This window comes from Opisthocomus hoazin, chromosome 9, assembly GCF_030867145.1.
Source record: "Opisthocomus hoazin isolate bOpiHoa1 chromosome 9, bOpiHoa1.hap1, whole genome shotgun sequence".
NCBI lineage: Eukaryota > Metazoa > Chordata > Aves > Opisthocomiformes > Opisthocomidae > Opisthocomus > Opisthocomus hoazin.
Window position 1 is genome coordinate 1,837,969 of NC_134422.1, and position 27,334 is coordinate 1,865,302.

Genomic DNA, 27,334 nt, shown 5'->3' on the forward strand with positions numbered 1-27,334 from the left:
CTCCCTCCTCCGGAGGGGCGGGAGACCCGCAGAGCTGCCGAGGCCGGAGTTCTGCAGGGCGGTCCCGCCCTAGGCCGCGGGCTCACCTCGGCCGCGCCGCCGCGCTCAGCCCCCTCAGCCCTCCCGCCATGGTGGCTTCCCTCAGGCGGCGCCTACCACCACCGCGCGCGCGGGGCGGGGGGGGGGGGGGGGGGGAAGGAAGAACCGCGCTGCCGCCGCGCGCCTCCAACCACCCCGCTCGGCACCTACCAACCCGCTCCGGCACGGGGGGGAGTGGGGGGTGAGGCCGCGCCTCCGGTCCGGCGCGTACCACCTGCCTCAGGGCGGAGGGGAGAACGGCCGCCATCTCCCGGTGTGCTTCAACGGGCGCCGAAGAAAGCGCTGGGGCTCCTCCCCCCTCTCCTTCAGACGCTCCTGGCACCGCCCGGCCGCTGGCGCCCCGCCCCCGGCCCACGTGAGCCCTTTCCCAGCGTCCCCTCTGCTCGGCCCCCGCCGCAGCCGCTTCCCCCCGCGCCAGCTCCGCGGCCCGGCGGGCCCGCGCCCCGTACCCCGTCGTCAGCGGCCCGCTCTCGCCGGGAAAGCGCCTCTGCTCGCCGCAGACCCGACCCGGCGCCTTCCCTCCGCCTTTCCTCCGCTAGGCCTCTCTCCATCCGCCTGCTCCTTGCCGCCGCCGACGCTCGGAGAGGCGGAGAAGGGCCCCTCGCGGCCGGGCCGGCGGCCAGGATGTCAGGTGGGGACTCGGCGGCGGCGGCGGCGACCGCCTCCCCGCAGCCGCTCCCGTTCTCCTTGCCGAAGCCCCCTCCCCTCATGCAGCTGACGCCGGGGGACGCCGTCCGCCCCGTCGCCACCGCCGCGGACCAATCGCCGAAGAGCACCCGGCTGGCGGGCCGCCCGGATTGGCCGGCCGGCAAGCCAGTCAGCCTGCTGGCCCCGCTGCTCCCGCCCCGCGGGGAGCCCGAGCCGCTGATGCCCTTTGGCCCCTCGTCGCGGCAGCCACTCAGAGGGCGGCTTCTTGGCAGGTGCAGCGGGGGCAGCCTGCTGAGCCCCTCGATGCGGCCCGGCGGCGTTGACCGCGGCTCCCTCATGGTGAGTGGGGGGGAGGCATCGGGCCGGGCCGGGGGAGAGGTGCGAGGGCGCCGGGCCGGGGCGGGCCGCCCGCCCCGGAGAAGGCCCGTTGCTGTGGAGGCGAGCGGAGGCTGCGGCCGCGCCGTGCCAGCCCGCTGCCCGGCAGGCCCCGGCGAGAGTGAAGGAAGGGGGGAGGGAGCGTCGTTGTCCTGCCGTGAGTTGTTTGGGCGGCACCCGAGGCTCGGCGAAGGGGCGGGCTGCCGCTGCGTGCCCGGTGGATGGGGCACGGCTGTCTCCCGGGCGGTGTAACTGCGATTTCTTTGTGTGAACCGCCCGCACCCACCTTCAGAGTGGCTTCTGGGACAAAAAAAGCATAGAGAAACTCGCTTTAAAAGCATCAAAAAGAAGCGTCACTTTTTCTTTTTTCCTGCTGAGGACCCTTCTAAAATCACCTTTTACTTAGTAATAGTTTTCATATTAATAAATCAGTGCTCTGAGACACGTTCAGAAATACATTATAAATGTAAGTCGTATGTTATTCCGAGTAAAATGCTTTCCAGGGTTCATCCTGAGGTCCTTTGAGCTGTTGCTTCTGACTAGGATAGAAAGCTCTTGGTATGTTTTGGTAACTTAAAAAAATCGGACAAACTGTCTGATCCGTTTTTGTACTAGCAGCGTGACTGTACCGAGTAGTAGAACAGCACCAGGTTTCAGGCTCCTAGGAGACTATGGGGATGGGAGTCAGCGTAGAAGCTGGTGCAGACTTGGACGTCAGGAGTAGAAGAGATTTTGTTTCTCTGATTGACTTTCGTGCCACAGGGTTACCCGCAGTAATTGTACTTGTCTGGTAGAGCATGCAGGGATAGTTGCATTCCTAAACTTAGTGTGTTTTTCTGTGACAAGTCATAAGATGAAAGATGAGGGTGTGGGGTTTTTTTAATTTAATGTTGAAGTTTTTGATGGATTTGTTAATTATGATTAACTCTGGCTCTAGAGGGCCTAGAAGAGTGAGTGATGTTGCTTCCTGTTTTGCAGTATCAATCTAAAATTGCCCAAATTCATTTTCAGTTCAATGTTGAGCATCTCTTTGTTACAAACGCTTTTGGGGGGGTTTTGGGTTGTTGGCTTCACGCTGATTTTACTCACTCGTTGCTGTCTTTCAGATGGGACACCCAGGCATGCCGCATTACCCTCCCATGGGAATGCACCCCATGGGTCAGAGACCACCAAATATGCCGCCAGTGCCGCACGGTATGATGCCTCAGATGATGCCCCCCATGGGAGGACCACCAATGGGGCAGGTGAGGCAGTTCTGCAAGGGGTCTGTCTGTCTGTCTTTCCATACTGATGTCAGGTTATCCCTGACTTGCACGTGGTAAGGTTAATAATTGGGGGTGTTTTACGCCACAGTTCCTATCCATGCGGAAACTTCCCATTTGTAACAGGTAATTGATGCACCTCATGTGAAACTTAAATGGTAAATAGCTGTAGGTATGAATCCATAATTTGCTTTGTATTAAAGCTTTTTGGCAGTTTTCTTCAGGTTCTGAAGAAGTAAGGTTGACTTACATATACTAGAAACATAAAGTAGTGGCTCTTTTCAGAGGTAGTAGTGGTAGAGAACTTCAGGTTCCTTTAATTCTTAGCTAGCTCTGACATCTACATGGATGAAAATTATAGGGAGATGCAAGGGAGGAAATAATTCTGGTTTGAATTTTTTGCAGAATAGCTTCTTGAATCGTAAGGAGTGGTTTATAGTTCTGTGGGGTACACTGTTGTTGCTGGTGTAATGTGATTGAAAAAGAAACTTGGCCATTCAGATTGACAGATGTGAACCTGGGTTGACAGGCAGAGTCGCCAGAATCGTATCCGGGGCTTTTGCAAATGTAAAGCTTTTCAGTAATCAGAGATCCTTTCCTGTATGGTTTCTGATTAAATTCTGAACTTCTGAAACAAACAATTCTCTTTATGGATATAATAAATGTTCTGGTGATACAGCTTGTGATGCTGGTTTGTGTAAGTAGAAACTGAGTGTCATTGACTAGACCCAAGGGGTAGAGTAGACGGAGGATGGCAAGAAAGATCAGCCCTTTGAGAGGAGCCCACAGGGTCGTGCTGGCAACTCAGTGTCGTCTTTTGCAGTACCTTGGGTAAAGCATGTGTGTCTCTTCTTTTTTCTTTTTTTTTTTTTTTTTAATTGGTGGATAAAGGCTTGGTGGGAATCACTTCAGCGTGGTTTTGCAGCCTCTTGGAGCTTCTGGTGTAAAAATAATGCAATTTTAAAAAATGGGGAGGATTTGACATAACCGCTAATAGCGTGAGCTTTTCTGTGTGTTCATTAGAAATTTAAACAGCAATTCTGTTTTATTCCTCTACTTAACAGTTCTTTTGTAGCTTCTGTTCCACGGTTCTCACTCTTACAAATTGAATATTGCCGTCTTTAATATTTTAGTGAGAAGCATAGAGAGCTTAGGACATTTTGGTAGATGTAGAGTAGAAAGCTAAGTATAAGCAGCATGACGGAGAGGAGATCAGAGGCTCAGTTACCCTGCAGCCTTAAGGATGGGACAGGATGGTGATATTCTTCCAGCAGATACCAGAGATTTATTTGTGAGGCGTTGTAGGCTGGGATGTTTTGTAGCTCATTTTTCTCCTTTCTGAGGTGAACCCCTGCAGGACGGATACTTTGCGTAGCGAATAGCAATGGCCTCCTCTCAGCATCACTCAGAGGAAGGTCTTCTGGAAAAGAGTTAGCTCTCCTTCCCAATGTCTTTTTTTCCTTCAGGGATTTGGGGTTAGTGTTGTGCAGCAACTGAGCAGTGTGTGGGGTTTCTCCAGGACCTGAGCCAGGGCTTTTAAGAAGTTTCACATGCTCAGAGCCCCCTTAGTTGCAAGTAGTGATGGGGCAGGAGTGCTTTCTTCTCCTGCTTCTACAGGATGGTGAGGAATAGGAGGGAGCCACCTTCCAGTCTTTCCTTCCTCCATCAGGCTCCCAAGAAAACCTTGTGGGTTTGAGGGTGGAGCAGTAGCCCCACCACAGATCCCTCTCTCCACACGAGGTGCGAGATGAGGAGAGTGGTAACCTGGTGCTCCTTGAAGATACAGGGGGATGGGGTCACTTGGCCTGCCTGCCAAGGACAATGAAGGTAAAGGGCCATAACTGAAAGGTTGAAGGGGCTTGACTTCTCGAGACCTGTTTGGGATGAGTGGCAAAAAGTTCACGTTTGTCATGACCTAAATTATATATTTTGTTCATTTTGCCACTTTTTTTTTTTTATGGCTCGTTAGTTCCTAGAAGCCAGGATCAGCAAAAATAATGGGAAACGTGCAAGGTATTAAGCACTTCCTTGGTAGCATTTTAGATGTCTTTTCAGTGCCTCACTTCAGTGATGCGCAACTTCTGCATAACTGTCCCAGTGAGACTATAAGCGTAAATATTTGAGCAAAAAGCTAGCTTATCTGAGTAGCAGGTCTGTGTGGTTTTTGGTCTCATCAGAGCACCCAACAAACTCGGGTACAGGTCCAGGTGCAAACTTTTCAGTTCTGTAGAGTGGAGTATCCCCGTTACCAAGTTCATACTGTTACATGTTTTCATATTGTATGTCTATATTAAGGGTTTTTTCCAGACCTCTAAAAAAGGAGTTCAGAGTTGTTTTAGAACTTTGATGTTTAGATTTAATAGCTCACTTAATCTTGAAGTTGTTTGCAGAAATTCATTCTTCTAGTGTCCCTATAACGTGTTTCTTCCTGCCTGCAGAGGTACGAAGAAAGGAAAGTTGAAAGTTGTCCAAAAATACGAGCGGAACTAGTTTTAGACTCTGAGTTTACCTTTCCGTTACTTAGTTTGTTCCACGTGGCCTTGGATTTTTGCAGAAATCTTTCCCAACCTTTATTTTTCCTGCTTTAACTTAGGATTTCAGTTAATAGCTTATTAACAGATCACAGATCTTATCATTTGCTGTTGTTCTTGTGTAGTTTAAATGGCCTTCTTTATCGCTGTTTCATATGAGACTTTGGAATACTGTAGACATGCTATTCCTAATGTCCTTTTTGAAGGAGTCTAATGAAGGGAATCAGAATTCTAAAAACATCTTTTTGTTGCCAAGTGCTTAAGAGTGGGGGTTTTTTCCCAGTTAAAAACTAGTACCAGGTAATTGGTTTTAAATAGAAATAAAATAATCGCCGTATTTTGTGTTTAAAGTGTCCTGAAATCTATCTGAAAATTTAATTATAGATGCCTGGAATGATGCAGTCAGTCATGCCTGGAATGATGATGTCTCACATGTCTCAAGCTGCTATGCAGCCTACAGTTCCGGTGAGTTTAACTTAAATTTTCTGGTTTTTATAATGTCTTTGTGTCAGTTGCTGTCATTACTTCAGTACGAGCATGCCTTTGTGGGCGAACATTGGCCTATGAGTATGAGTTACCTTGAACTGGGTTGTGAAAAAGGTGTTGCTAATTGCAATAAATTTTTATCTAGCTCTTCAATTGTTGTAAAAAATTTCTGCGAGAGGTAGAGCTAGCGGTACTTGGTGTCCTGTGGATTTTCATCAGTCTTTAAACTCTTCTCTGTAACTGCGTCTGCTTTTCCATTCTTTGTTTCTCTCTGGTTTCTGCTTCCCCTCATGCTTCCCGCACCCCTGGCCTCCTTCCTCGTCCCTTAAGCGCTTGTAGCTTGGCAGAATCCAGTGTGAACTCTGGCTGTTTGCAGGAGGGCTAATTGTCTGACCACTGTATATCTTATTTTTTGTAAAAGTTTCTGAATTTCAGTGCTTTTGAGATCTGGAGTGAAGTTTGCTGAAATCGGTAAAGGTATGAAGAAGTTATTTGGGGGGGAAATGGAGAGGGAAGAGTTAGCAGATATTACAGGTGAACTCTCTCTCTGAAGTGGAAAAGGGTAAATTCCTTTCCTGTTAACATAATCTTTTCAGAGATTTAAAGTAACTATAGGAGATCCACTTAAAAATTGTTCCATCTGGTTAAATTTAGAAATAAATTATTTTTTCTTTTCTTACCATGCAAATACTACATCCCCAAGTCAGATTACATTCTTGCAGAGCTCTGAATTTTTCCATAGCGATAAGCACAAAAACTTTACTACTGCTTTTGTTGATTGCTTTAAAAAATAAGTTGGTTAATACTCGCTTTTTTCATTAAGGGCTTGCTGAAAGAGGTCTTTCATTCATCTGCTGAATATGCTGTGTGTAAGCAGACGTATTGTGTTAAGCAGTCCATCCGCCCTTTGGAGTAATGTGAGAAAAATCACAAAGATACAAAGTTTCTGCAAAATAAGTAGAGAAGGAACTGTTAGGAAGAGGGTGTGGCGTCACCTTGACATGTGCCAGGTGACTGAGAATTCATGCCAGAGAAGGGATGTTAATTATCTTCACCATGAGAAAAATTTAGTGCTTGGGCTTTGTCAGACACTGGAGAATCTGCCTGGTAGTTACAAGTGTGTTTCTCACTGCTGGTGTCTGTTTAATGAGATGTGAGTGTGTGTTGCAGCCTTGGAGCAATTTCAGTACAAGTCAGTAACTCCTTAGGTAGTTCCTGAGAATGGTGCTTCGTTAGTTGTTGTGCTCGTGTAGCTACTACCTAATGCACTGGATATTTCCGAAGCTACCAAGTAGGAAGGATGGTAGTGATTTTCTTTCATTTCCTGTACAGAGGTTCTTAGGAATTTCTGACAAGTGATGCTCGTGGAAAATTTTGAAAGACTTTCAGACCTTCAGAAAAAAACAATCTTAAAATGCTGTGGTCAAAAGAGACTTAAGAGGGAGGGAGCAGTGCTAAAATCAGTCTAATTTTGAATTTTACTGTGTATGTTTACGTACTCTGTCAAGAAGGCAGACCATTTGATTTTCTAATATGGGATTAGGAATAAATTTTGATCAAATGAGGTCTGTGGATATATGGTACTTAGGAGGTAAAGTGGCGTGGCAGAGGGCTCCAGCTTTGAATTTTGCCCTTAAACCTCTTGGCAGTGATAGCAGGAGCTCACACCTTTGTGTGTGTGTTTGAGAAGGCATTTGTCTGTCGTGGCAGCATTCTTGTACCTCTCTGCTATCACACGTGGACCGCAGCTTGGAAAGTGTTTTAGAAAAAAAAGAATGGTTTTACCACTTTCTAATTTAAAATAATTTGTAGATGAGTAATAAAATTGTGACCTTTGTAGCCCTGATGATTTCCTTGGTAAGCTTAATGAGATTATTGACTTGTTATAGTTTTGGCTGTCTGATGGGAAAATACATTCTTCAAGCATAAAATGTAATCGAAAGCTCACAGAGGCCAGCTGAACGGTTTACCCTGACATCAGGGCTCTTTGGTCTTGACTCTTGCATCCGGGTATGGTGGCCTTTCAGACCACGCCGATGGAGGTTCACTACCTGTTTTGTGCTCTACAGAAGTGTTTGCTTCCAGAAAGCTGATTAGAACCAGTGCAGTTCCTAAAACTTCTTATTTCGGTCAGATTAGTGCTCTTACAATACACAGCAAATTAGAATGGAATTTGGAAAAGTAAACACAGGCACAAGAAAAGAAACATGTCAGAAGGATTATTTACTGGAGACACAAATTAAACTATGGCCTTGCACAAGTGACAGTGCTTATGCTCATAGACATATGCACATGCACAGAGTAGCTGAAAGTTTTTAATACAGAGAGCACTGTAAAGCCCTGCGTTTTGTTGACGATTCACCTGGTTTAGTCCTGTCGGATAATATCAAACATAATTGATCCAATATGATTTCTCTTTAACAAATATTGCTTTTTGACTGGAGAAGTTTTTTTGTTAATAAAGTTTGTAGAAGAGACCTGAAAGATAAACCCAAGCAAAAGATAAACCTTCAGGCCAGATTTTTGCCTACAGAAGAAAGAAATTGGGAATACTGTATTTGAATTCTGTTAATGCCTTTCCTTAGTTTGAAAGAATTTCAATCAGGGTATCTGTAAGAGCTTTGGTTATTTGCAGGTTTTATGAATGCAACACTAATACATTCAAAGGCTTATGCCACGCAATTACAACTGAAGCCTCATAAGCTGCTCCAGCAGAAATCCAGAACCTCCTGGTTTTTCTCCTCCCAACGTACTCATTTGGGAGATCAAGATGGGTACCGAAGCGATGGCAAGGGACCCCCGGTGTAGCTTGCTGTGTGTATTGCCTTTCTGAAAACTAGCCTGCTGTTCCTAAATGCTGATTTAAGGAGCAGTAATAATTTAGTGGGCGATGGGAATCTAGGAATCCATATTTAAGGCAGCAGAGCATTTTGTTGCTGAAAGCACTTGTTTTGATATGTGTTTTGTATTTATTGGTGATTGAATTAAATGTCTGTTGATTGTTTCTACAGCCAGGGGTGAACAGTATGGATGCGCAAGTAGGTGAGTGTAAACAATTTGTTACCATTTCAAAATACTTCATGAGAATTGGGTGAAATACTTCCAAAAAATAACCAAACAACAAAAAAAATCAGAAAAAGTCAGAAAAAATCACACACACTTTTCTGTAAAATGTGATTTAGCATTTCAATAACTGACATCTTCATTGATTCTCAGAAAAAAAATTTTTTCTTTCCAACATTGATTAATTAGAGTCTTATATAGAAAAATAAAGCAACTAAACCCTTTATAATTTTTTATTATTATTTTATTTTTCAGGTGTGACGCCTCCTGGAACTCAGGTGTGTGAAAATCAAAATTCTGGAAGATTGTAGTGGCAGTGTGGTGTTGTGCATGCATGGCTTTGCAGGCTGAAAAGAGAACCCTGTATCTTTATTTTTCTTCTCATATGGAGCTTCCCTGCCTATTTGGCTGTCAGTCTGTAATTCATGTTAACAGTTACATTTCCACTAATTTCTGAGCATTGAAGTTCACTTGTTTCTAGCTCTTCTAGTACACAGAACAGCAATATGAGATGTTTCTTGTGGCTTAGGTCTTTTTGCCCTACCTGAGCAGCAAGTGAATAGTAGCCTAGATACCTGTGTTACTTTAAAGCTGATTGTTTTCGGATTTAAATCTTTGCAGGTGTTGGGCTGGGTAGATACTCAGGGTGGAGCTGGAGTTTATTTGTGTGCTGAAGAAGGTTGAAGATTGTTCCTCTTTCTGTATTTTTCATCTTTTTTTTTTTTTTTCTTTTTTCCTTCCATATTGGTGACCAGTTTATAAGTAGTTTTTTATTTTACTCACGTTTGGGTAACTTTTTGCCTGTTACATATTAATTTTTTGCTTTGAATATTTTTCTTTGGCAATTTTAATGTGTCTAGCAGAATTCAGCAGGCAATGATTAAGTCTTCCTTGCTGTTCCTTAACGCAGCTGTGCTTAGCAGGAGGAGCCAGGTCAAGGTTCTGGTGTTGTTCAGTCCTGTGTGATTTACTGGAACCTTTAGTAGCATTGTCAGCTTACTGAAAGTCTTGTTACCAAGCGCTTTAGCAATAAAAAGAGGCTATAGTTACCCATCATAATTTTGAAAACATCACTGTGGTTTTTGAAGAATATGAAGTACTAACCTCAACAGACTGGTTATCACCACTTCATCAGTTTTGCTGCTTATTGGTAACTTAGCCTAACTTCCCCCCCACCACCCCGCAGTGGTCTTGACATTATTTGAGATTTGCTTTTGTTAGTGTCTCCTTCTGTGTTTGTGGGAACAGAGCATAATTAATGGCTTAAGTAGGAATAAATATTGGGTAGGTTGCATGGAAGGTGATTTAACGTAGGTTGAGCTTGTAAACAGGATGCTGGCTTGCAGGCCAAATTTACTTCGTTGGGTGATTTTCAGTGCTATTCCTCCTTTCCATCAATTGAGAAATCACTGATGGAACAGAGCTGGTGCTGTGTGTCTCGCTGTTGAAACTTTTGAATGGCAAATCGGTGTAACTTTGTATTGAGGTAGGCGGGTTGTCTGGAAGTAGTCTCAATTTTTAAATTTGTCATTCATGGCACCTTGAATGACCATGAATAACTCTCAGTCACTATCAGATTTCTGTTTAAAATTTTGTAAATGTTAAATTACTTGCCTAGATGATATCCCAGACATTTACCTTTAGTTTTGAAGATGATGACAAAAATGGTTTGCGTAGATAACTAAGAGACAGAATCTTTAAAAACAGTCGTGCAGCCTCAAAGATTCCCACCTGGACAAGGTCCTCTACAGCCTGCTGTAGGTGACCCTGCTTCGGCAGGAGGGTTGGACTAGATGACCCACAGAGGTCCCTGCCAACCCCTACTACTCTGTGATTCTGTGATACCCTACTGTAAGTTATGGTTGTTGCTTCAAGATTTGGGGACCTAGTACCTAGCTTAAGTATTCAAGGTTGGTGAATATCAGTTGTCCTTTTATTTCTATGAGATTTGCATTCTGTGTAAGTGAACAAGGTGGTTGAACCTACCAGGAAGTTGTTTCTCCTCAGCCGTATCCAGTGACTGAAACCGAGCAGGTGGCTGAGGCTGTGTTCTGCCGGTCCTAATTTCAGAGAGTTTTTATAAACTGTCCATGAAGAGCAGTAGGAAGGTACTCCTCGGTTCACGCTGAACTCTTGAAGTCAGAATCTTCTTGAACCAAATTTTTCTTAGTTCTGAAAACATGGTGTGCTTCTGGGACTTTCACTTGAAGTTGTTAGGGTCCGATCACATTCACTTTTGCTTTCTTTTCTGATGGTGACTGGCTGCCTTGGATTGCTGAATGGGAGGGGAGTGTGAGAGACTCTTAATAGCTCCTGTCACAAAGAAGTAGTTCACTGAAAACAGTACTGACTTAAATGTGTTTAGATTTTGGCTTGCTGTCTTTCCTTTGCTGCTGAATTACTTAGTATATGTAATATTCACTTTCAAATGAAAAACGAATATTAACCAGAATGTCTTTTCAGAGCTCTGTTTTGTTTCGCCCTCAGACAACGCATCCCGTAGTTTGTGCAGCCCAGCAAACTGCCACAACCAACAGTTCTGTCAGTGAAGAGCACTCTAAACAGGTTCATCTGCTTTCCGCTTGTATTTAACTTTTTTGAGTGGCTTTTGATAGCATCTCGGTCAGCAATTGTTGTTCATCATTAATGGTATCTTTTGTTTTTCCCAGAAATCTACGTGGACAGAACACAAATCACCTGATGGAAGAACATATTACTATAATACTGAAACAAAGCAGTCTACGTGGGAGAAGCCAGATGATCTCAAAACGCCTGCTGAGGTAAACTAAATTCAGATAAAGGTGTGTGACTTTGTGTGGACGCAAGAATTTACTAGCATAACTGTCGTGCAGGAGTATAGCTGTACCATTTTTTTTTTCCAATGGGAGCAAACTCTTAGCAGAAGAAATGTTGCAAAAATCTTTGTATCGCATTCCTTGTATCGTTGGAACTTGAGCCTGCAAAATGGACAAACCTCTCAACAGTTTTCATCAATTTTTAGATAAATTGTCCATATTGGAAAGATGGCTTTAATATTTAGATAAGTAATGTGTTTGTTTATCACTAGGAAGGCTATTCCTTGGAAAATATATGCCTTGTATTCATTGATCCTTCAGTTATTTCTTGGGTTAGTGTTTCTGGGTCACTTCTAGCTTTCCTTTTAAATTTAAAACACCATTGTAAATTTGATTTTATGTTTTTGTTTTCTGTCCATTAGCAATTGTTGTCTAAGTGTCCCTGGAAAGAGTATAAATCTGATTCTGGAAAGCCCTACTATTATAATTCCCAAACAAAGGAATCGCGCTGGGCAAAACCCAAGGAGCTGGAGGATCTTGAAGGTAATGTTAAGAAAAACTGATAGGGAGAGGGGCTGCGAGTTGCAAGCTGTGCGTATGCATGACTCTGGCGAGACTTTGGTATCAGAGCACAGCAGTCAAACTTGTGTTAGAAATGAAATCTGCTGAAATCAGCTGTATGTAGTAGAGTTAACGCAGGCAGAGATTTCGATGGAGCAGCCCTATCCCCTGTGGCCTCACCACCTCGTCACCATCCCTTTTCCATTTCTTCCCTGTTCGTGTGGCAGCAGCGTCCGCTCCCCCTCGTGTCCCTGCGCAGGAACTGAACTGGGATGTACTGGGCTGTGTGCGTGCAGTACCTAACGCTTCAAGTCTGTCTTCGTTCAGCCCTAAGGCTGATGTAGGGTTTGACTCTTACTTAGCCACCAACCCTTTGGAAACCTCTAGGAACTCAGCAGGATTTGTGAAGGGGTTTGGGTTGATGGGGAGAGATGAGAGGCAAATGAGTGACTGTAATAATCATTATTCGCTTGGGAGAGCAGGGTAAAAGGGTACTGGACTTCTGTAATGGCTTATAATTGAGTAAGAATTCTGCTTTGTTTTGGTGTCTTGGAAGAATTTTGAAAACAGTAATGTGTTTTATACTCAAATTAGTAGTACTGGCTTTCTGTTGAAAGCCAAAATTGTGTGTAAGGATTCGCTTAGGTATCAATTTGCTTTTAATTTTTAACAAAAATTACTGTCATAAACCATGATGTGGCAAAAATATTAGTAATTTTTTTTTTAATGCCCTTCTACATTATAAAGGCAGTGTACCCTTTTGTGCAAACATCATATGAAGTTGTGCTCCTGTTTTTTTCACTTCTAGCACAGTTTTATTTGGTATTGTAAGGGAAATAAGATCTTGATGAAAAATCTACAAAATCAGCTGGGGTAAGAAATGAGTATTTAAAAATGTCCTACAAAGAGTAAGCATCAGTGACTGTTAGAATAAAAAAGAAGGAAAGATAAGCTTCAGTAAACCTGACTTTATCTGTTCTTTAAACTATTCTTTTAAAATTGAAATAATTATTTTAAACCAAGAAGTTGTTTTTTATATACCCTAATCCTTATTTAATGTGATTTCTAAATTTCGTTTGTCTGAATTGATGTCAGCCTTTAAAGGGCACAAATATTAAAATTAGTGATAGTAACAAAAATATTTAAAGCTATGCTTTTATTAAATCATGTTAACAGTATCTTTTTACCATGCATGTAAACTATTTTTGAAGCTGTATTTTGATTGATTTTTTCCCCTTTCTCTTCTAGCAATGATTAAAGCTGAAGAAAACAGGTATGTTTTTAATGGTATGATAATGTTTTTTACGTTAGCCTGCCTATTATTTCTTAAAAGTAAAATCTAGCCCTTGAATCTTAAAACATTGTGCAGTGTTTCATTCCAAATAGTGGCTTAATATAGAAAAACTCAAATAATATATTCTAGGTTTCTTTTTAACTTAAATGACTGATCTACATAGACAACACAGTTTCAGTAGAGCATTTCCTTTCTCTGAGCTAAGGTTGTTTCGTGTTCTTCTGAAACACAATCTTTGTAACTGGACCTAAACTTCTCATTTCGCACTTTAACTTGTTTAAACTGCAGGTTTCCCTAAACCATGAAGTTGTCCCATGCTTGTATGTGACTGTTCCTGTTTTTTGATACCTCTAGCACAAAGCCCGAAGAATCAACTCCAACGACATCTGCTCCCGCTGCTGCAGCGGAAGCAACAAACACAACCACCACAGCCACGACTGCTGCTGAAACTGCTGCAGCCGCAACTGCCACCACCGCTACTTCTGCAGCAGCAGCAGCCCCCGAAGCAGACTCTGCCGCGGCCGCTTCGGCGGTAGAGAATGAGAGTGCTGGCACAGCCGCGGCCGAGGAACAGGGACAAGCCACTTCTGCACCCGCTGTGCAGGACCAGAGCGGAGAAGCTGCAGCTAACGCAGCAGACGACTCTTCCAAGCAGGAGGCCGCAGCAGAGTAAGTGAAATGACAAAGCATGTGGCTTCGCTGCAGTTTTGTGTTGCTTCTAGGATCTGGTTTATCTTCGGTTGCAGGTGGCCAGCCTTCTTTGACAGTTAGCTGTTTCTTCAGTGAAACGTGAGGATGAATCAATGGCAGCACAGAAGAGTAAGGAGTAAGAAAGAGAGGAAGAAGCATTAAATCTACTTTTAGAAAAATTAACACTCTTTCCTTGCCAAACCTCTCCCAAAGCTCTTAAACCCTACAGAGAACATTCGTGGCGTGAACATTTTGTAAATTTTTGAAAGCTGTAAGAGTGTCCCGGGGTAACATACACTTACCCTGTATGTTTCCTCTTCCAGAGATCTGTGCAATTGGCTATCATCAGAAGAAAATGCAATGCTAAATGGATCTTTATCTGTTCACCAGAAATGAGATCCTTTGTTTTTTAATAACGGAGAATTGGTTATGTAGAGAATTACAGGTTATGATTTTTATCAAATAAAAAAGAAAGAGGCTGTGGGGGATTATAGCCAGCAGGGGATAATTAAGGGCAAGAGGCGTGTTCTTAGGCCTTTATATTTTTATATAATATGTATCTAAATTTTCCTGCTGAATTTCAGCATTATATTTTTATGATTCATTTCTAGATAACTTAAGCAGGTAGCCATTTGCACAAGTGATAATACTGTTCCGAAATAGTGTGCTGTTTTTGATCAGTTGTGTGTGGTGTCTGTAAGGAAGAGTCTTGTGCAAATTGTGGTGTTGATCATGTGTAGCATTATTATTTTTCCTTAAGTTGCTATTTAAAAAACTCAACTCTGTCTCATGGTGGTGGCTTGTGACTCCTCAGTGGCTCTAACTTAGGGGAAAAAAAAAAAAGCTTAAATAATGAAATTACTGATTTTTATATACAGTGCTGCTTCAAAGAAGGACGACGATGATGCCCAACCAGTTAAAAAAACCTATACGTGGAATACAAAGGAAGAAGCAAAGCAAGCATTTAAAGAGCTGTTAAAAGAAAAGGTATTTCAGTCAACTGTTCTTCGTGCTTTACAGAACTGCAAAACCTGCATTTGCCAGAAATCGCTAGCCTTTTTTTGTGTGAAGAATTTCTCACTGTTGCGAAAGAATACTTTTGTGCTAGACAAGAAATGAGGGGCAAAAATACTACAGTGAAAACAATATATGGTTTAAACTTTTCAGCTCTGTGGGGGAGTGTTGGATTTTCATCAGGGCTCTCAGTTCAGTGTTTTATGTTTTTCCTTTCGCACGATCCCCACACTGTAATGCAAACGTGTAATCTGGTGCTTGTCCAAAAACCAAACTGGAAAGGTGAGTGGTTTGACAGGCAGCTTCACTAGATGCTGCAGAGACAGACAGTGTAGAGGTCCGTATGGAAAAAGGACAAACTGTTAGGCTTAGGATGCAGTCTTTCATGACCTAGTATGATCTAAAGACACATTTTTTTCCCCTATGAAGTCATAATTTTAAAACTGAGTGTTGTTGAAGTTGTGGTTGCAAGTATTTTTGTCTGACAGCGAGGTGTATTTCTAATAAAAGTGCGGCCTGACTGTCTGAGCCCTGAATTTTTTTTCTTTGTTTTAAAGGGGGAGATGAAGTGGGAGTAAAATGAGACTGACTTTGGATTTCCCTCAGAGTATATGGGGTCCGTTTGTGTTTTGTCTAGAGAGTCAACATAGTTGTATAGTAGATAAGTTCCAGAAGATTTTATTCTAGAAATGGCAGTAATCCCCAAAGCACCTCGTTTCATTTTCTACGTTGACTGTTAATAAAAGTAAAAAAAAAAAAAAAAAAAATCTGTGACAAATAAAGTTATCTTAACCTCAGAAGTGTAGTGCTTTTTTTCTAAAGGCTATTTTCTAAGGAATCTGTCATTGTTGGATGTTGGTCCCATATCTAATCAATTAATTGATGTTTTTGCAGCGAGTACCATCCAATGCTTCTTGGGAGCAAGCTATGAAAATGATCATTAATGATCCTAGATACAGGTACTGCTTGATATCCCCCCCCTTAAATTACTACACAAATACTGTTTTAAGTAGTTTACTGATATAACTTGTGATTGTTTTAATAGATATTTGTGCATTTGTGAATATGTATCATTGTCAGGGAACTTTGTTCCTTTCCTACATAAAGAAATGCAAGTCCTGTGCTTAATATTTCGTTTGGAAAAGACGTAGCAGTTGATGGTTGTATTTTATGCGATTTATATTATTTTCTTGGGAATAAAAGCACGCGGTGACGATGGTGGACTGTCTAGGTTACTTTTTGAAATGAGTGGCTGCTATAAACAGTGGCAGAAAAGTGGTTGATAACTATGATAAAAATAGTATTGTAATGTGAAAGGTGTAAATACAACCTGAAAGCACGTTCCTAGCTTGTATTTTATTATTAACTGTTTTAATTAGTAAAGTGCTTGTTTTTATTGCTTTTTTAACATGATCTTCCATTAATCCTAATGGAGAGACAGGGTGATGACTGGCTGTTTAGATTATATTTAATTTTGTCTCAAAGATCTGGATTATTCAAAGCTGTGTTATTTTTTGGTTCTTTTGTTTTGTTTTTCTAAATTAATTATCTTTTGTATAATTGACGTTGTTTTCTTTTTCTTTGGTATGAAGTGCTTTGGCAAAATTAAGCGAAAAAAAGCAAGCTTTTAACGCTTACAAAGTTCAAACAGAAAAAGAAGAGAAAGAAGAAGCAAGATCAAAATACAAAGAAGCTAAAGAATCCTTCCAGCGTTTTCTTGAAAACCATGAAAAGATGACATCCACCACACGATACAAGTAAGACCAATCTTAAATGAAATTCCACCTTTCACTAGCTTGCCAAGTTCATAGTCAGAGCTTGCTGGCTTGCTTGTGGTGAGTGCTAGGCTCTGTATGTGCTCAGCCTGGAAAAGCACAGATATTCTCATTTTCATAGACCCAGGCAAATACCGAACTCAAATGAGTGCTGTGCTGTGATAATGGGTTGAGCTTCTAGTAAGTAGAAATCTAAGGTAACACTAAGAGGAGTTTTGTATTACAGCTGCCATTAAGAGCACAGTAGTTCTGATAGCTTGTTCATGGCAGTTCATGCCTGGAGGGAGGCATAGCTAATAAGCTTGTTGACAGTTTTGTAGATCTGATTCATACAGTGTTTGCTAGAACGGTGTCCTGAACATGTGCTAGCCCTCAGATAAAAGTACTGATGTAATGTGCTGCAGGTGAACTAGCACTTCTGTGGAGAGGAGTGTATAGTGGCAGCAGCTTAAATTTTTAACTGTTTCTTTTGCTTATAAGAGAGAGAAAGCTGTCACAGAAAAAGTTTCCCAAGAGGGAAAATTAGGGATACGTTGTACAAAACCATTGCTACTTACAAGGGAGTTCATTTCATGTTATTGTAAGCCAATGGGACAATTTAAGTCAGTGTTCACCAATAAATGATTGTATGCTTTATTTTGTACAGAAAAGCTGAACAGATGTTTGGGGAGATGGAAGTCTGGAATGCGATATCTGAGCGTGATCGTCTTGAAATTTATGAAGATGTCTTGTTTTTTCTGTCTAAGAAAGAGAAGGTAACTTTCTTTCAAACTTATCTTTTCATTTGTTATCTGTAAATTGGTTTATACCTCATGGTAAAGAAATCTTGCAAGCAGTGCAATTTGAAAGTGTTGTTCAGGGACAGTCAAAATGCATACAGAAGGGGAGGAATCTGTAGGAAAGGCATGGAGAAGAAAATGAGAGCGTTACTACATTATATATTATATATATGTGTTTCATATATATATAATATACTGCTTACAGGGTACAGATCAGGTTACCCCCTCTCCAAAGGGGGAGAGAGAGAGAGAAAAGAACAGAGCGGGACAAGGTTTATCAGCTGTGAGACGCTGTGGAGAGGGGGCTCTGCGGTTAGAAAGCTGTGATGGGGGAAGGGGACAATGAAAAAAGCATTGGTGGAACTCTTCAAAACTCTGACTGGTTTTGTGGAAGTGAATTTGGAGGCGGTCGTTCCTTGTTTCTCATTGTACAGTGCCTAAGGGGTATTCAGGAGAGTTAGCAGGCAGAAGGTGATGAATCTTTACCTAAACGAGCTATGGGACATTCTGTTCCTGCACAGCACACAACTGGAGGTGTGGAACTGGCCGCTGCAGGGTAACATTTTGGAGATCACAGTTGCCTGAAAAGCTGCCTGTGTGCAACCAGGCCGAGCGCACTGGGGTAGATCGGTCTCGTTAGCGTTCCCTAGTTCGTTGCAGGCTGCTGGTGGATGAGACGAACCCCTCATTTGACCCTGTATGGCAGGTACAATAGCAGTTTCTTTGAAAGGTCTTTGTTCTCATGGAGATGTGTTGCTGCTAATTTGCAATTTGTTTACTTTTTAGTATGACTTTAAGTTATATGATGGCTTTTATTCTGAACTGCTCTGAATCAGACTGTGGAACTGTCATGGGCTTGTGGCAGAAAGCCACGTTTCCTTTAGCCTGAGGGGTACCAGACCGACTGTGAGGATCTGGCCCTAACCATGTCTGGGCAGTTCACCTTCACTGCAGTTCGGGAGTGATGCTGCGCTCACCAGCATGCTGGGTAGACAGAAAAGAGGCCATTAGAAACAAATCGTGTAGCAAGACAATTTCTGAAATAGATTTAAGTAAGACTAGTGTTAAGGTCCACGCTTGCTAGAAAGACAAACCAGACAACAAGAGGCCATCCATCCAAACACCACTGCTTAAGAAATTGCCTGTGATTAGCACGTCTGGTTTGGCTCTGCTCTTCAGCAGCACCGTGGGCCGTAGTACCTTGCTGCAGCACTGACTGTTTACTGAACGTACTGGCACTTTCCTAGCAGGATCTCTGAAAGATGAACACCCTTTCACGAGCTTCTCCTGTCTATCAGGAACAGTCAGAGATGATAGTACTGAAATGGTTTATCTGTGGATGCAAGTGATAATAGTACATAAAAAATATATGTAGTTCCAAACTGTATTATGTTGCTTTACATGGAAAGGAAAGGTTCATTTTGTCTCTTCTTGGAAAACGTGCTTGAGGGGTCATGTATTTTTGTCTACACAACCTCACCTTTTTTTAAAATATATTTTCTCCTCAGGAACAAGCCAAACAGTTACGAAAGAGGAATTGGGAAGCTTTGAAGAACATACTAGATAACATGGCTAATGTCACTTACTGTACTACTTGGTCAGAGGCTCAGCAGTATCTGATGGACAATCCTACATTTGCAGAAGATGAGGAACTTCAGAGTATGTAGGAAGTCTATGTCTTTCTTTTGGAAGGGGGAATGGATTTGTCTGTAGCGGAGAGGACTCCTGACTACGTGTGGCTTGCTCTTGCCCCGTCCAGAGCCGCTGTGACAGCTGCTGAGCAGCCTGCATGAAGCAGCCTGTCTTCTTTGGCTCCTAGGACACAGATGGCAGCTTCAGGCATCATTGCTGATTCATCTGGATGATGAAGCAAAGGATACCTTTTTCGTGGGGACTGAATTGCCTTAGTAGTTGTTAGCCTTTGAAATTTGAAGAATTATTTGACAACGTAACGTACCCTACCTTCTTCTAGGCTGAGATCCTGCTGTGTTTGTTTTCCTAGAAAAGTAACTTTTTTAACTCTTCTAGAGTAAGAAGGCAGCGTTTCCATTATGAGCACACTTCTCATAAATGAGTCAGTCCTGTATTTTAAGAGCAGCATACGAATTTACACAACTGCTGAAGCGTTCGGCGAAGATGCTCCGTGTTCTTACTCGTGTCCCCTGTTTTTAAGATACCTGGGGTGATGCGGGGAGACGCACGAGTGCTCATCCACGATACTTTTCTCATAAAGGCTTCTGTGCTCCATATTGGCCATGATAATTTATCCAGGTTGGGGGAGGCTGGGTTTTGTGGCTGCGCAGGTCTTCACATATTTCAGTGCTCAGTGAAACTTCCACTCAGTAACAACTGGCAACCGTTATCACATAGTAAGAAACTTCCTACTTTTAGTGGGAAGAAATACCTAATTTCTACTCTTGTCACTCTGTTGTCATCTGTTGCTAGATATGGATAAGGAGGACGCGCTGATCTGTTTTGAGGAACATATCAGGGCATTGGAAAAAGAGGAGGAAGAAGAAAAACAGAAAAGTTTGCTTAGAGAAAGAAGGCGGCAGCGTAAAAATAGAGAATCTTTTCAGGTTGGTGGACTCTTTTTTTCTTGTCTTGGACATGTCGTATGATTAGGTACTCTGTGCAGGTTTTTTCTTAGGGTAGGCTAACGGCTGTGTATAATGCATCAGTTACCAGCGTTGCAGCTTTTTGTCTGCTGTACAGTGCATCTGTTTGCCAGAAAGCTGCGAGAGTAGGGGCAAGTAAGAGGAAATGGATTTGGACAGAAAGGAAATGCCATTGGAACACTGTAAATGGTGGAGGAAGGCAGGAAGAAACGATGATGTAAAAAAAGGATTGTTCAATTGCATTTCAACAAAAACGGAATTCCGGTTATCAAGAGTATCCATTCCAGCTGTTAGCCGAGTAAAAGTGTGACGAGCGACTACAAATTTCCATTTCACTTCTATTTTGTAGCTATTTTTAGACGAACTGCACGAGCACGGACAATTACATTCGATGTCCTCTTGGATGGAGTTGTACCCAACCATAAGCTCTGACATCAGGTTCACTAATATGCTTGGTCAGCCTGGTAAGAATACGGTCTCTTCCAACCCTGTAGAAAGTAAGGTAGAGGACTTGCATGTGGGGCAGAATAGAGCAGGGTTGTTTGTGTATTTTTTTTTTTTATAAGTGTTTAAAAAAAATGCAGCTCTTTTATTAGAGCTAGCTTTTGACTTATCTAGTTTTTTCATCAGGATCAACAGCACTTGATCTTTTCAAGTTCTATGTTGAAGACTTGAAAGCACGTTACCATGACGAAAAGAAGATAATAAAAGATATCTTAAAGGTGAGAGGGGAAAATGCTCTCTTATGTGATTTCTCTTTCAATGCCAAATATACCATTCAAGTGAACCCTTTTCTGCTGGGAGAGGGGATTTCATGTTGCTTTAATGTCACATGCATTAGCACTGAAGTGGGAGTTCCTGACTTCCCTGATGCCAAAGAAGCAATTTTCTTACAGGATAAAGGATTCGTGGTCGAAGTGAATACTTCTTTCGAAGATTTTGTGACGGTCATCAGTTCAACTAAGAGAGCGACTACTTTAGATGCAGGAAATATCAAGCTGGCTTTCAACAGTGTAAGTGTTAATATGTAGGAATGTGCAAAAACTTGTACTGTGAAATCTCTTGTAAAAACCAGAGTTGGCCCTTATCTTCACTGTATTGCTATGACTACTTTCATAATATTTGAGAGAGATGCTGTGCTTTAGAGTTGCTTACCCTGATACCCGTTCCCAAAATAAAAATTGCAGAGGTAGATCTTTATTCAAAACATAAACATTTCTGCTTGAGAAATTCTGTGGTAGGAATTAAGTAGTGTTCTCTCATTTGTATGTGACTTTTCTCTTGAGGGATTTCTTTTTTGTGTGTGTTTTTCTGTAGTTCTGGCTTTCATGATGTATTAACTCTTAGGTTCTGTTTGAGAAGCAGCAGTTGCATGCTTTAAGTAATTGGTTAATTTTCATGTATGGCCAAGTGACTAATAGAGAACTCTAAAAGTGAACTGTCATTTCCAAAAATTGCATTAAACTGAATTAGTCTTCCATTTTGATATCTTTCAAATGATCGTACAACTTTTGTTTGATACAGCTGCTAGAAAAGGCAGAGGCCCGTGAAAGAGAGAGGGAAAAAGAAGAAGCCCGCAAAATGAAGCGGAAAGAGTCTGCCTTCAAGAGTATGTTGAAGCAAGCTACTCCTCCAATCGAGCTGGATGCTGTCTGGGAAGATGTACGTACTGTCTATTAATTATGAAAGTCTTTCCAAATGTATTTAACGGGCCGCTGCATGCTAGTGCTTTATAACTAAATCTAGATTCTCTAAGCTCTTACTGTTTCTGTTTACATAACTTGGACCCATAAAAATTGTCCTGTCGTTTCTTCAGCAAATCTGAAATTTGATGTGAATAATTTCGTTTCATTTTATAAACCCAGCCAACCAAAAAAAACCACACGTACAGACCCCCCAGAAAAAAACCTAATGGCACAAGTCCCCAAACTGAATTCAAATGGCAGTAAAGCACTCTGCATAGTGAAAACTCTGTAACTCTGTTCTGGGATGATAACCTTTCCTCTCAAAGTATACTTTGTAGAAAATGTGTGCTTTAACAGGCTGGCATGGCTTAAGTGGCGTGTGCAGGAAAAACCGGTCTGATTCTGCACGCCTCGTCTGTTACAGTTTTACTGAAGATTCTTTTGGTTCTGAAGCTGGCATAAAAAATGTTTAGCCTTGTAACAGTACAGTGGCTTATTCAGCTGATGAAATCATGTCCTTTTTTATTATTATTTTTATTTCTAAGTGGCTGTATTTCATATTAGTATTTCATTGCTATTTTTCTTACAGATCAGAGATAGATTCGTGAAGGAACCAGCCTTTGAAGACATCACTCTGGAGTCTGAAAGAAAAAGAATATTTAAAGATTTCATGCATGTACTAGAGGTAATTATTACTTTATTTTTCTCCTGATTGGAGAATATACAAAAAAAACTCCTGATTGATTTGCTCTTAAATTGTGTGGGAAGGGAGAGGGAATTAACAGAATTCTACTGATTTCTGTTACAGTGGACATTGTCCGTTACCCCAAAGTAATGGATATTGAAACCTCATCTGGAAAGTAAAGAACTGAAGAAACATGTTACAGTTATTTGATATTGCTCAATACATAATTATTCTTTTAATCTGCTTCCCTATTAGAATTTTCAGAAGTTAAGATCAAAATTTCCTGGTTTATTTTAGAAAAACTTTATCACTGTGATTTCACACAAAATGTGTTGAAATTGGAAGTAGAACTTCTGCAGAGTTTCGTTCACTACAAATCTCGAAATTCCAGAACATACTAAGCTCTGCAGATGTACTTTTTTTTTTAATTACTGTAGCCAGTTTTCTGCTGGTGTGCAAAAGGGATGATGTGGTTTAGCTGCGTTCTCAGCCTTTCGATGGGCCGCAGTAAGAGTTCAGCCGCAGGAGTTTGGACAAGTCATCCTTGTTGGACGAGGTGCTGGGTTTGCCTGGATAATGTGAGATTCGATTTTGCAGCGCATGCTCTTTGGGGGTTTTGTTTCATTTTCTGGAGTTTGTCAGAGTTCTTAAAATGGCTTAATTTCAGAATTTCAAATTTGGCAAGGCAAGATCTGCAGTATATTCTAGGCCATCTGGGCTTTAGCATTGAAACTGGGATCCAGGTAATAGAAGCTGCGTGCATCCACACCTAAAGTTCTGTTTTTGATTTTTCCTCTGAGATGCTTGTTATTACAACTTTACATGGCAATACCGGTAGCTGTTTATGGGGCTTGACACAATAAATGAGTGATTATTTTGGTTTTTTTAACCATTGCTAGCCGTAGGCGCCTTTGTGGATGATGAGAAACATCACTGCAGTTTCTTGTTGTGTCCTGTAGACAGATGATAACATTTGTCTTCTCTTGTACTCTAGCACGAGTGTCAGCATCATCATTCAAAGAACAAGAAACATTCTAAAAAGTCTAAAAAACATCACAGGAAGCGATCACGTTCTCGTTCGGTAAGGCGTTTCGTGATGTCTTAAAATCTCCTTCCGTAACTATTGGCAGTGCTGTTGTCTTGCTAATCGTGTTGGGTTTGTACCTCAAGGGCTCGGAGTCTGAGGATGACGACAGCCATTCAAAGAAGAAGAGGCAGCGTTCGGAGTCCAGATCGGTTTCGGAGCGTTCTTCCAGTGCAGAATCCGGTACGAGCTCTTTTTGTGTGGTTTTGAATTAGTGGTACTGTTTTATTGCCGGGTCTTTATAATTCAACTGATGTATTTTTGCTTGTTGCTATGTCTGCAGAGAGAAGTTACAAGAAGTCAAAAAAACACAAGAAAAAGAGCAAGAAGAGAAGACATAAGTCTGTAAGTGCAGCTGACTTTTCAGAGTTGGCAAGTGGACAGCTTGACCCCTTCCAGTTTCAGGAATGCTTTTTGGGTATCTGTAATCATCCGGCTGTCTTTGTAGCATGGGCTGTGTGAGGTGGGACCGGAGGAGGGTGTTGGTAACACACCTAACAGAAAGTGACCACATTTTACTATATTACAACCGTTTAAGACTGCTAAATTTGGGGGTTTAACTGCAACCATGCAAGCAGATGCAAAGGACTCTGCCAGGGGCCTGGTGTTTGCTGCTTATCATGACAAATCTTGGCGTTCGCTTTTGCTGTGGAGAGCTGGGAAGAACCCCAGGCGCCTTTTCCTTTCGCCTTACGCTGAGGATCGTTGCTGTTGTCTGCTGGAGTGTCAGGGCTGTGTTGCTAGAAGCTCTGAGAGCAAATGTGTGGGAGCACCGGGAGGGCCGAAAGAGCAGAGAGCTTTCAGGCTGCGTCATCCGAGGCCAACGAATACTTCTTGTGCTGGGTGTAGAAAGAAGCTTGGGTCTCTGAACTCACGCTGGCTGCAGAACCCTTCAAAACCGATGGATCCTGCTGTTTCTGTAACTTCCTAGTGGACAGTGTTCACAAGGGGGGGGATGTTAATTAAGCAGGGCCACATAACCCTAGCGACACGTGGAGTAAAGACGGAGTCGCGTGGTCGCTCACAGCAGGGACAACACCCAGAGAAAGCCCGGCAGCGCTGCAGCACTCCGACATGGCCAAGCAGCCGTGCCACAGGAGAACGCTTCCCAGGTTTCCCCCTTTCCAGAGACCTCGCTGCACGAGAGGCCTTTGTGCACGGAGCAGTTTGTTGTGTGGCACCCCGCGTGCCCCCTCTTTGCGCCCGCCGGGAGCGGTGCAGGCTCCTCCGCGCTGAACAAACCCCTCTCCTTTGCTTTTCAGGTCGTTGTAGCAATGGTGTTGCATGAATTTCTGCAGTAGTTAACAGGATGTGCTTAATTACTGACCACTTCACGCAGTTTTTCTGATATGGTCTATGCTGAAATGAAGTCAGACTCTCCTGAGGTGTGGTTATTCTCAAAATTAATATATTTGATATTAATATTTTCCCCTTTATTTACGCAGGATTCACCAGAATCGGATATTGAGCGTGAAAAAGACAAAAAGGAAAGAGAGCGAGAGAGCGAAAAGGACAGAGCGAGACAAAGATCCGAATCAAAACATAAATCCCCCACTAAAAAACGACCTGGAAAAGATTCTGTAAGCTTGCTGCTTCCCTTTCTGCCTGGTGCTCTGCGCGTCAGCGGGCTGCTGCGGCGCGGCGGGCGCGCTTTGTCGCTGTGCTCCGAGTCGGGCGCGAAAGCTTCATTGCTGTTCCCGTTCCGTTTGCCCGGGAAAAGGCCCAAAGGTTCGGGCAGAGGTGAACGGCGCCGGCCCTGCGCCCGCGTTCCGCGCCGCGTGACTGGCGTGAGGTCACCGCGTGCTGCTCGTCGTGGCTGGCGTCGGCTGCGAGCGCGGCGCGGTACGCGGGGGACAGCGCTGAAGCGCGGTCCGTCCTGTGGCAGGGCAGTCTGTATGATTTACCTGCGGGTCATTTTCCTGTCCAGTCGGGCAGCTTGCTCTCTGTAGTATTCGAGTAGTGGCAGCGCTGGGCTGGTGCTGGCAGGAAATCTGGGCAGAACAAACCTCGGTGGAGCAGAGTTACAGAATCACAGAATAGTAGGGGTTGGCAGGGCCCTCTGGGGGTCACCCAGTCCAACCCCCTGCCCAAGCAGGGTCACCCAGAGCAGGCTGCACAGCACCGCGTCCAGGCGGGGCTGGAATATCTCCAGAGAAGGAGACTCCACAGCCTCCCTGGGCAGCCTGTTCCAGGGCTCCATCACCCTCAGAGGGAAGAAGTTCTTCCTCATGTTCAGACGGAACTTCCTGTGCCTCAGGAAGTTCAGGAGTTCCGCGGTTCCTGCCCATTTCGGGCTGGGAAATCCCGCGGGAGCAGGCGTGCGAGCGCTCCTTGCTGCGGTGCCTCCGTGCGGGACGGGTTTTGGAAGGGGCTCGGAGCAGAGGTTGAACATTTGAACGAAAAATGCCAACTTCTTTTCCTTCATTCTCTTCGGGGGGGAATTGCCTTGCTCTGGTGGTTCAGGCTGTGGTGGTGGCACCTCTGGATGATGCCCCATGCGTTCCACCGTGGCGAGGAGATGGGGGGGCACGTGCCTGCTCCTCGTATGATCTTAAAATTGGGTGCTTTGCTCTCTGGATGCCTTTGGAACACCCAAGTACACAGCCTGGCACGGGCACCTTGCCTGGAAGGTGAACGTGGGTCTGCAGGCGGGCCTCGGCCTGGCTGGTGGGTCGCTGTCTGTCCGTCCGGCTGCGGGCCCCGAGGGAGCGGTGGGGCTCAGGCCGTGCCGCACGGAGAGCGCCCGGCGCTTACGGCTGACCTTGCTTCTCTCTGCAGGGGAACTGGGACACCTCGGGCAGCGAGCTGAGCGAAGGGGAGTTGGAAAAACAGAGGAGGACTCTTTTGGAACAACTGGATGAAGATCAATGAGAACGTTATTTATACCAAATATGTTTACATTGTGGCATAATAAAAGAAACCAATGTCTAATTCAGGACGTGGGTTCTGATATCCCAAGTTCCATTGCTGAGATAACAGTGGCTTTTAATTTTCCCAGATAAACACATTCAAATCCTGTTCTTAGGGGCCGGGCATCGAATCCAGAGAGGTGAATGAAATCCCGAGCGCGGAGCGGAGCGTCCGGCCGGGGCGGCGGGTGCTCCACTCCCAGGGGCATCCCTTGGGGCAGGATGGGTGCTCTGCTCTCTGTGGGGAGCCCCTGGGGGGGTCTGGCCCCGCGGCGCTGGCACCCATCCAGCGGAGCTGCTCCAAGGCCCGGTCCTTCCCGGAAAGGCGCGGGGACGCTCCTTCTGCTGGCCGCTGCAGCCAGACCACGCTTCGTTTTTAGAAAGAGATTATTAACATAGTTTCTTGTGGTTTAATTTGTTTTACAGATTATTATTTTTTTTTTTAATTTCGGAGAGGGGAAGGCAATGGGAGTAAGGAATCCATTTCTTGATCTGCACTGCAAAAAAAAAAAACCCACCAGAGCTTGGAATTGCTCTTCGGTGAGCTGCGCCACGCCGATGCCGCGCCGCTTTGCGAAACGGGGCCCGACCCCCGGCCCAGCTGGGCGGCTGGCAGCCGGCTCGGAGGTTTGTTGGGCAGCGATGGGCCCCTCGCCGCGGTGCCAGCGGAGGGTGCTGCCCCTCCCGCCACCCTGTCTTCCCCTAACCCCATCCGGGGCAGCCGCGGGCATCCTCAAGAGCGTGTTAAGAGAATTCAGAAATAAAACTCCAGTTGTAGATGAGCTGAGCTGAGTTGCCTTAGGAGCCTGCCGAGGAAGGTGCTGCCGCTGGGCGCAGCCCGCGGGGGTGGCGGGGCGAGGGGCGCGGCGCGGGCCCCCTCCCTGCGCGGTGACAAGCGGCGGGGGAGTATTTTTGTACATTTTTATCAATCATTAAACCTTGGCTTCTAGTGCGTGCTAGTATTTATTTCTAGTTTTCAGT

At 43.8% G+C, this 27,334-nt stretch overlaps 1 protein-coding gene across 5 annotated transcripts; it reads left to right on the top strand.

Annotated features, from left to right (window-relative positions):
- The first annotated feature begins 478 nt into the window (after positions 1-478).
- On the top strand, positions 479-27,315 carry PRPF40A (pre-mRNA processing factor 40A). 5 transcript variants are annotated; one of them, XM_075429970.1, is made up of 27 exons: positions 479-730; positions 814-1,086; positions 2,229-2,366; positions 5,300-5,380; positions 8,413-8,443; positions 8,720-8,742; positions 10,928-11,029; positions 11,134-11,244; positions 11,682-11,802; positions 13,069-13,093; positions 13,469-13,783; positions 14,683-14,791; positions 15,713-15,777; positions 16,411-16,575; positions 17,240-17,348; positions 18,881-19,031; positions 19,818-19,951; positions 20,340-20,454; positions 20,609-20,712; positions 20,887-21,003; positions 21,515-21,652; positions 22,265-22,360; positions 23,355-23,441; positions 23,531-23,627; positions 23,728-23,789; positions 24,890-25,024; positions 26,223-27,315. In XM_075429970.1, the coding sequence occupies exons 2-27, from the start codon at positions 967-969 to the stop codon at positions 26,313-26,315; spliced, it is 2,844 nt and encodes a 947-aa protein (XP_075286085.1). In that variant the 5' UTR covers positions 479-730; positions 814-966; the 3' UTR covers positions 26,316-27,315. The 5 variants fall into 5 exon arrangements, with proteins under 5 accessions (XP_075286085.1, XP_075286081.1, XP_075286082.1 ...); XM_075429966.1 differs by having other exon boundaries at positions 639-1,086; XM_075429967.1 differs by having other exon boundaries at positions 639-1,086; positions 20,621-20,712.
- The last annotated feature ends 19 nt before the right edge of the window (positions 27,316-27,334 follow it).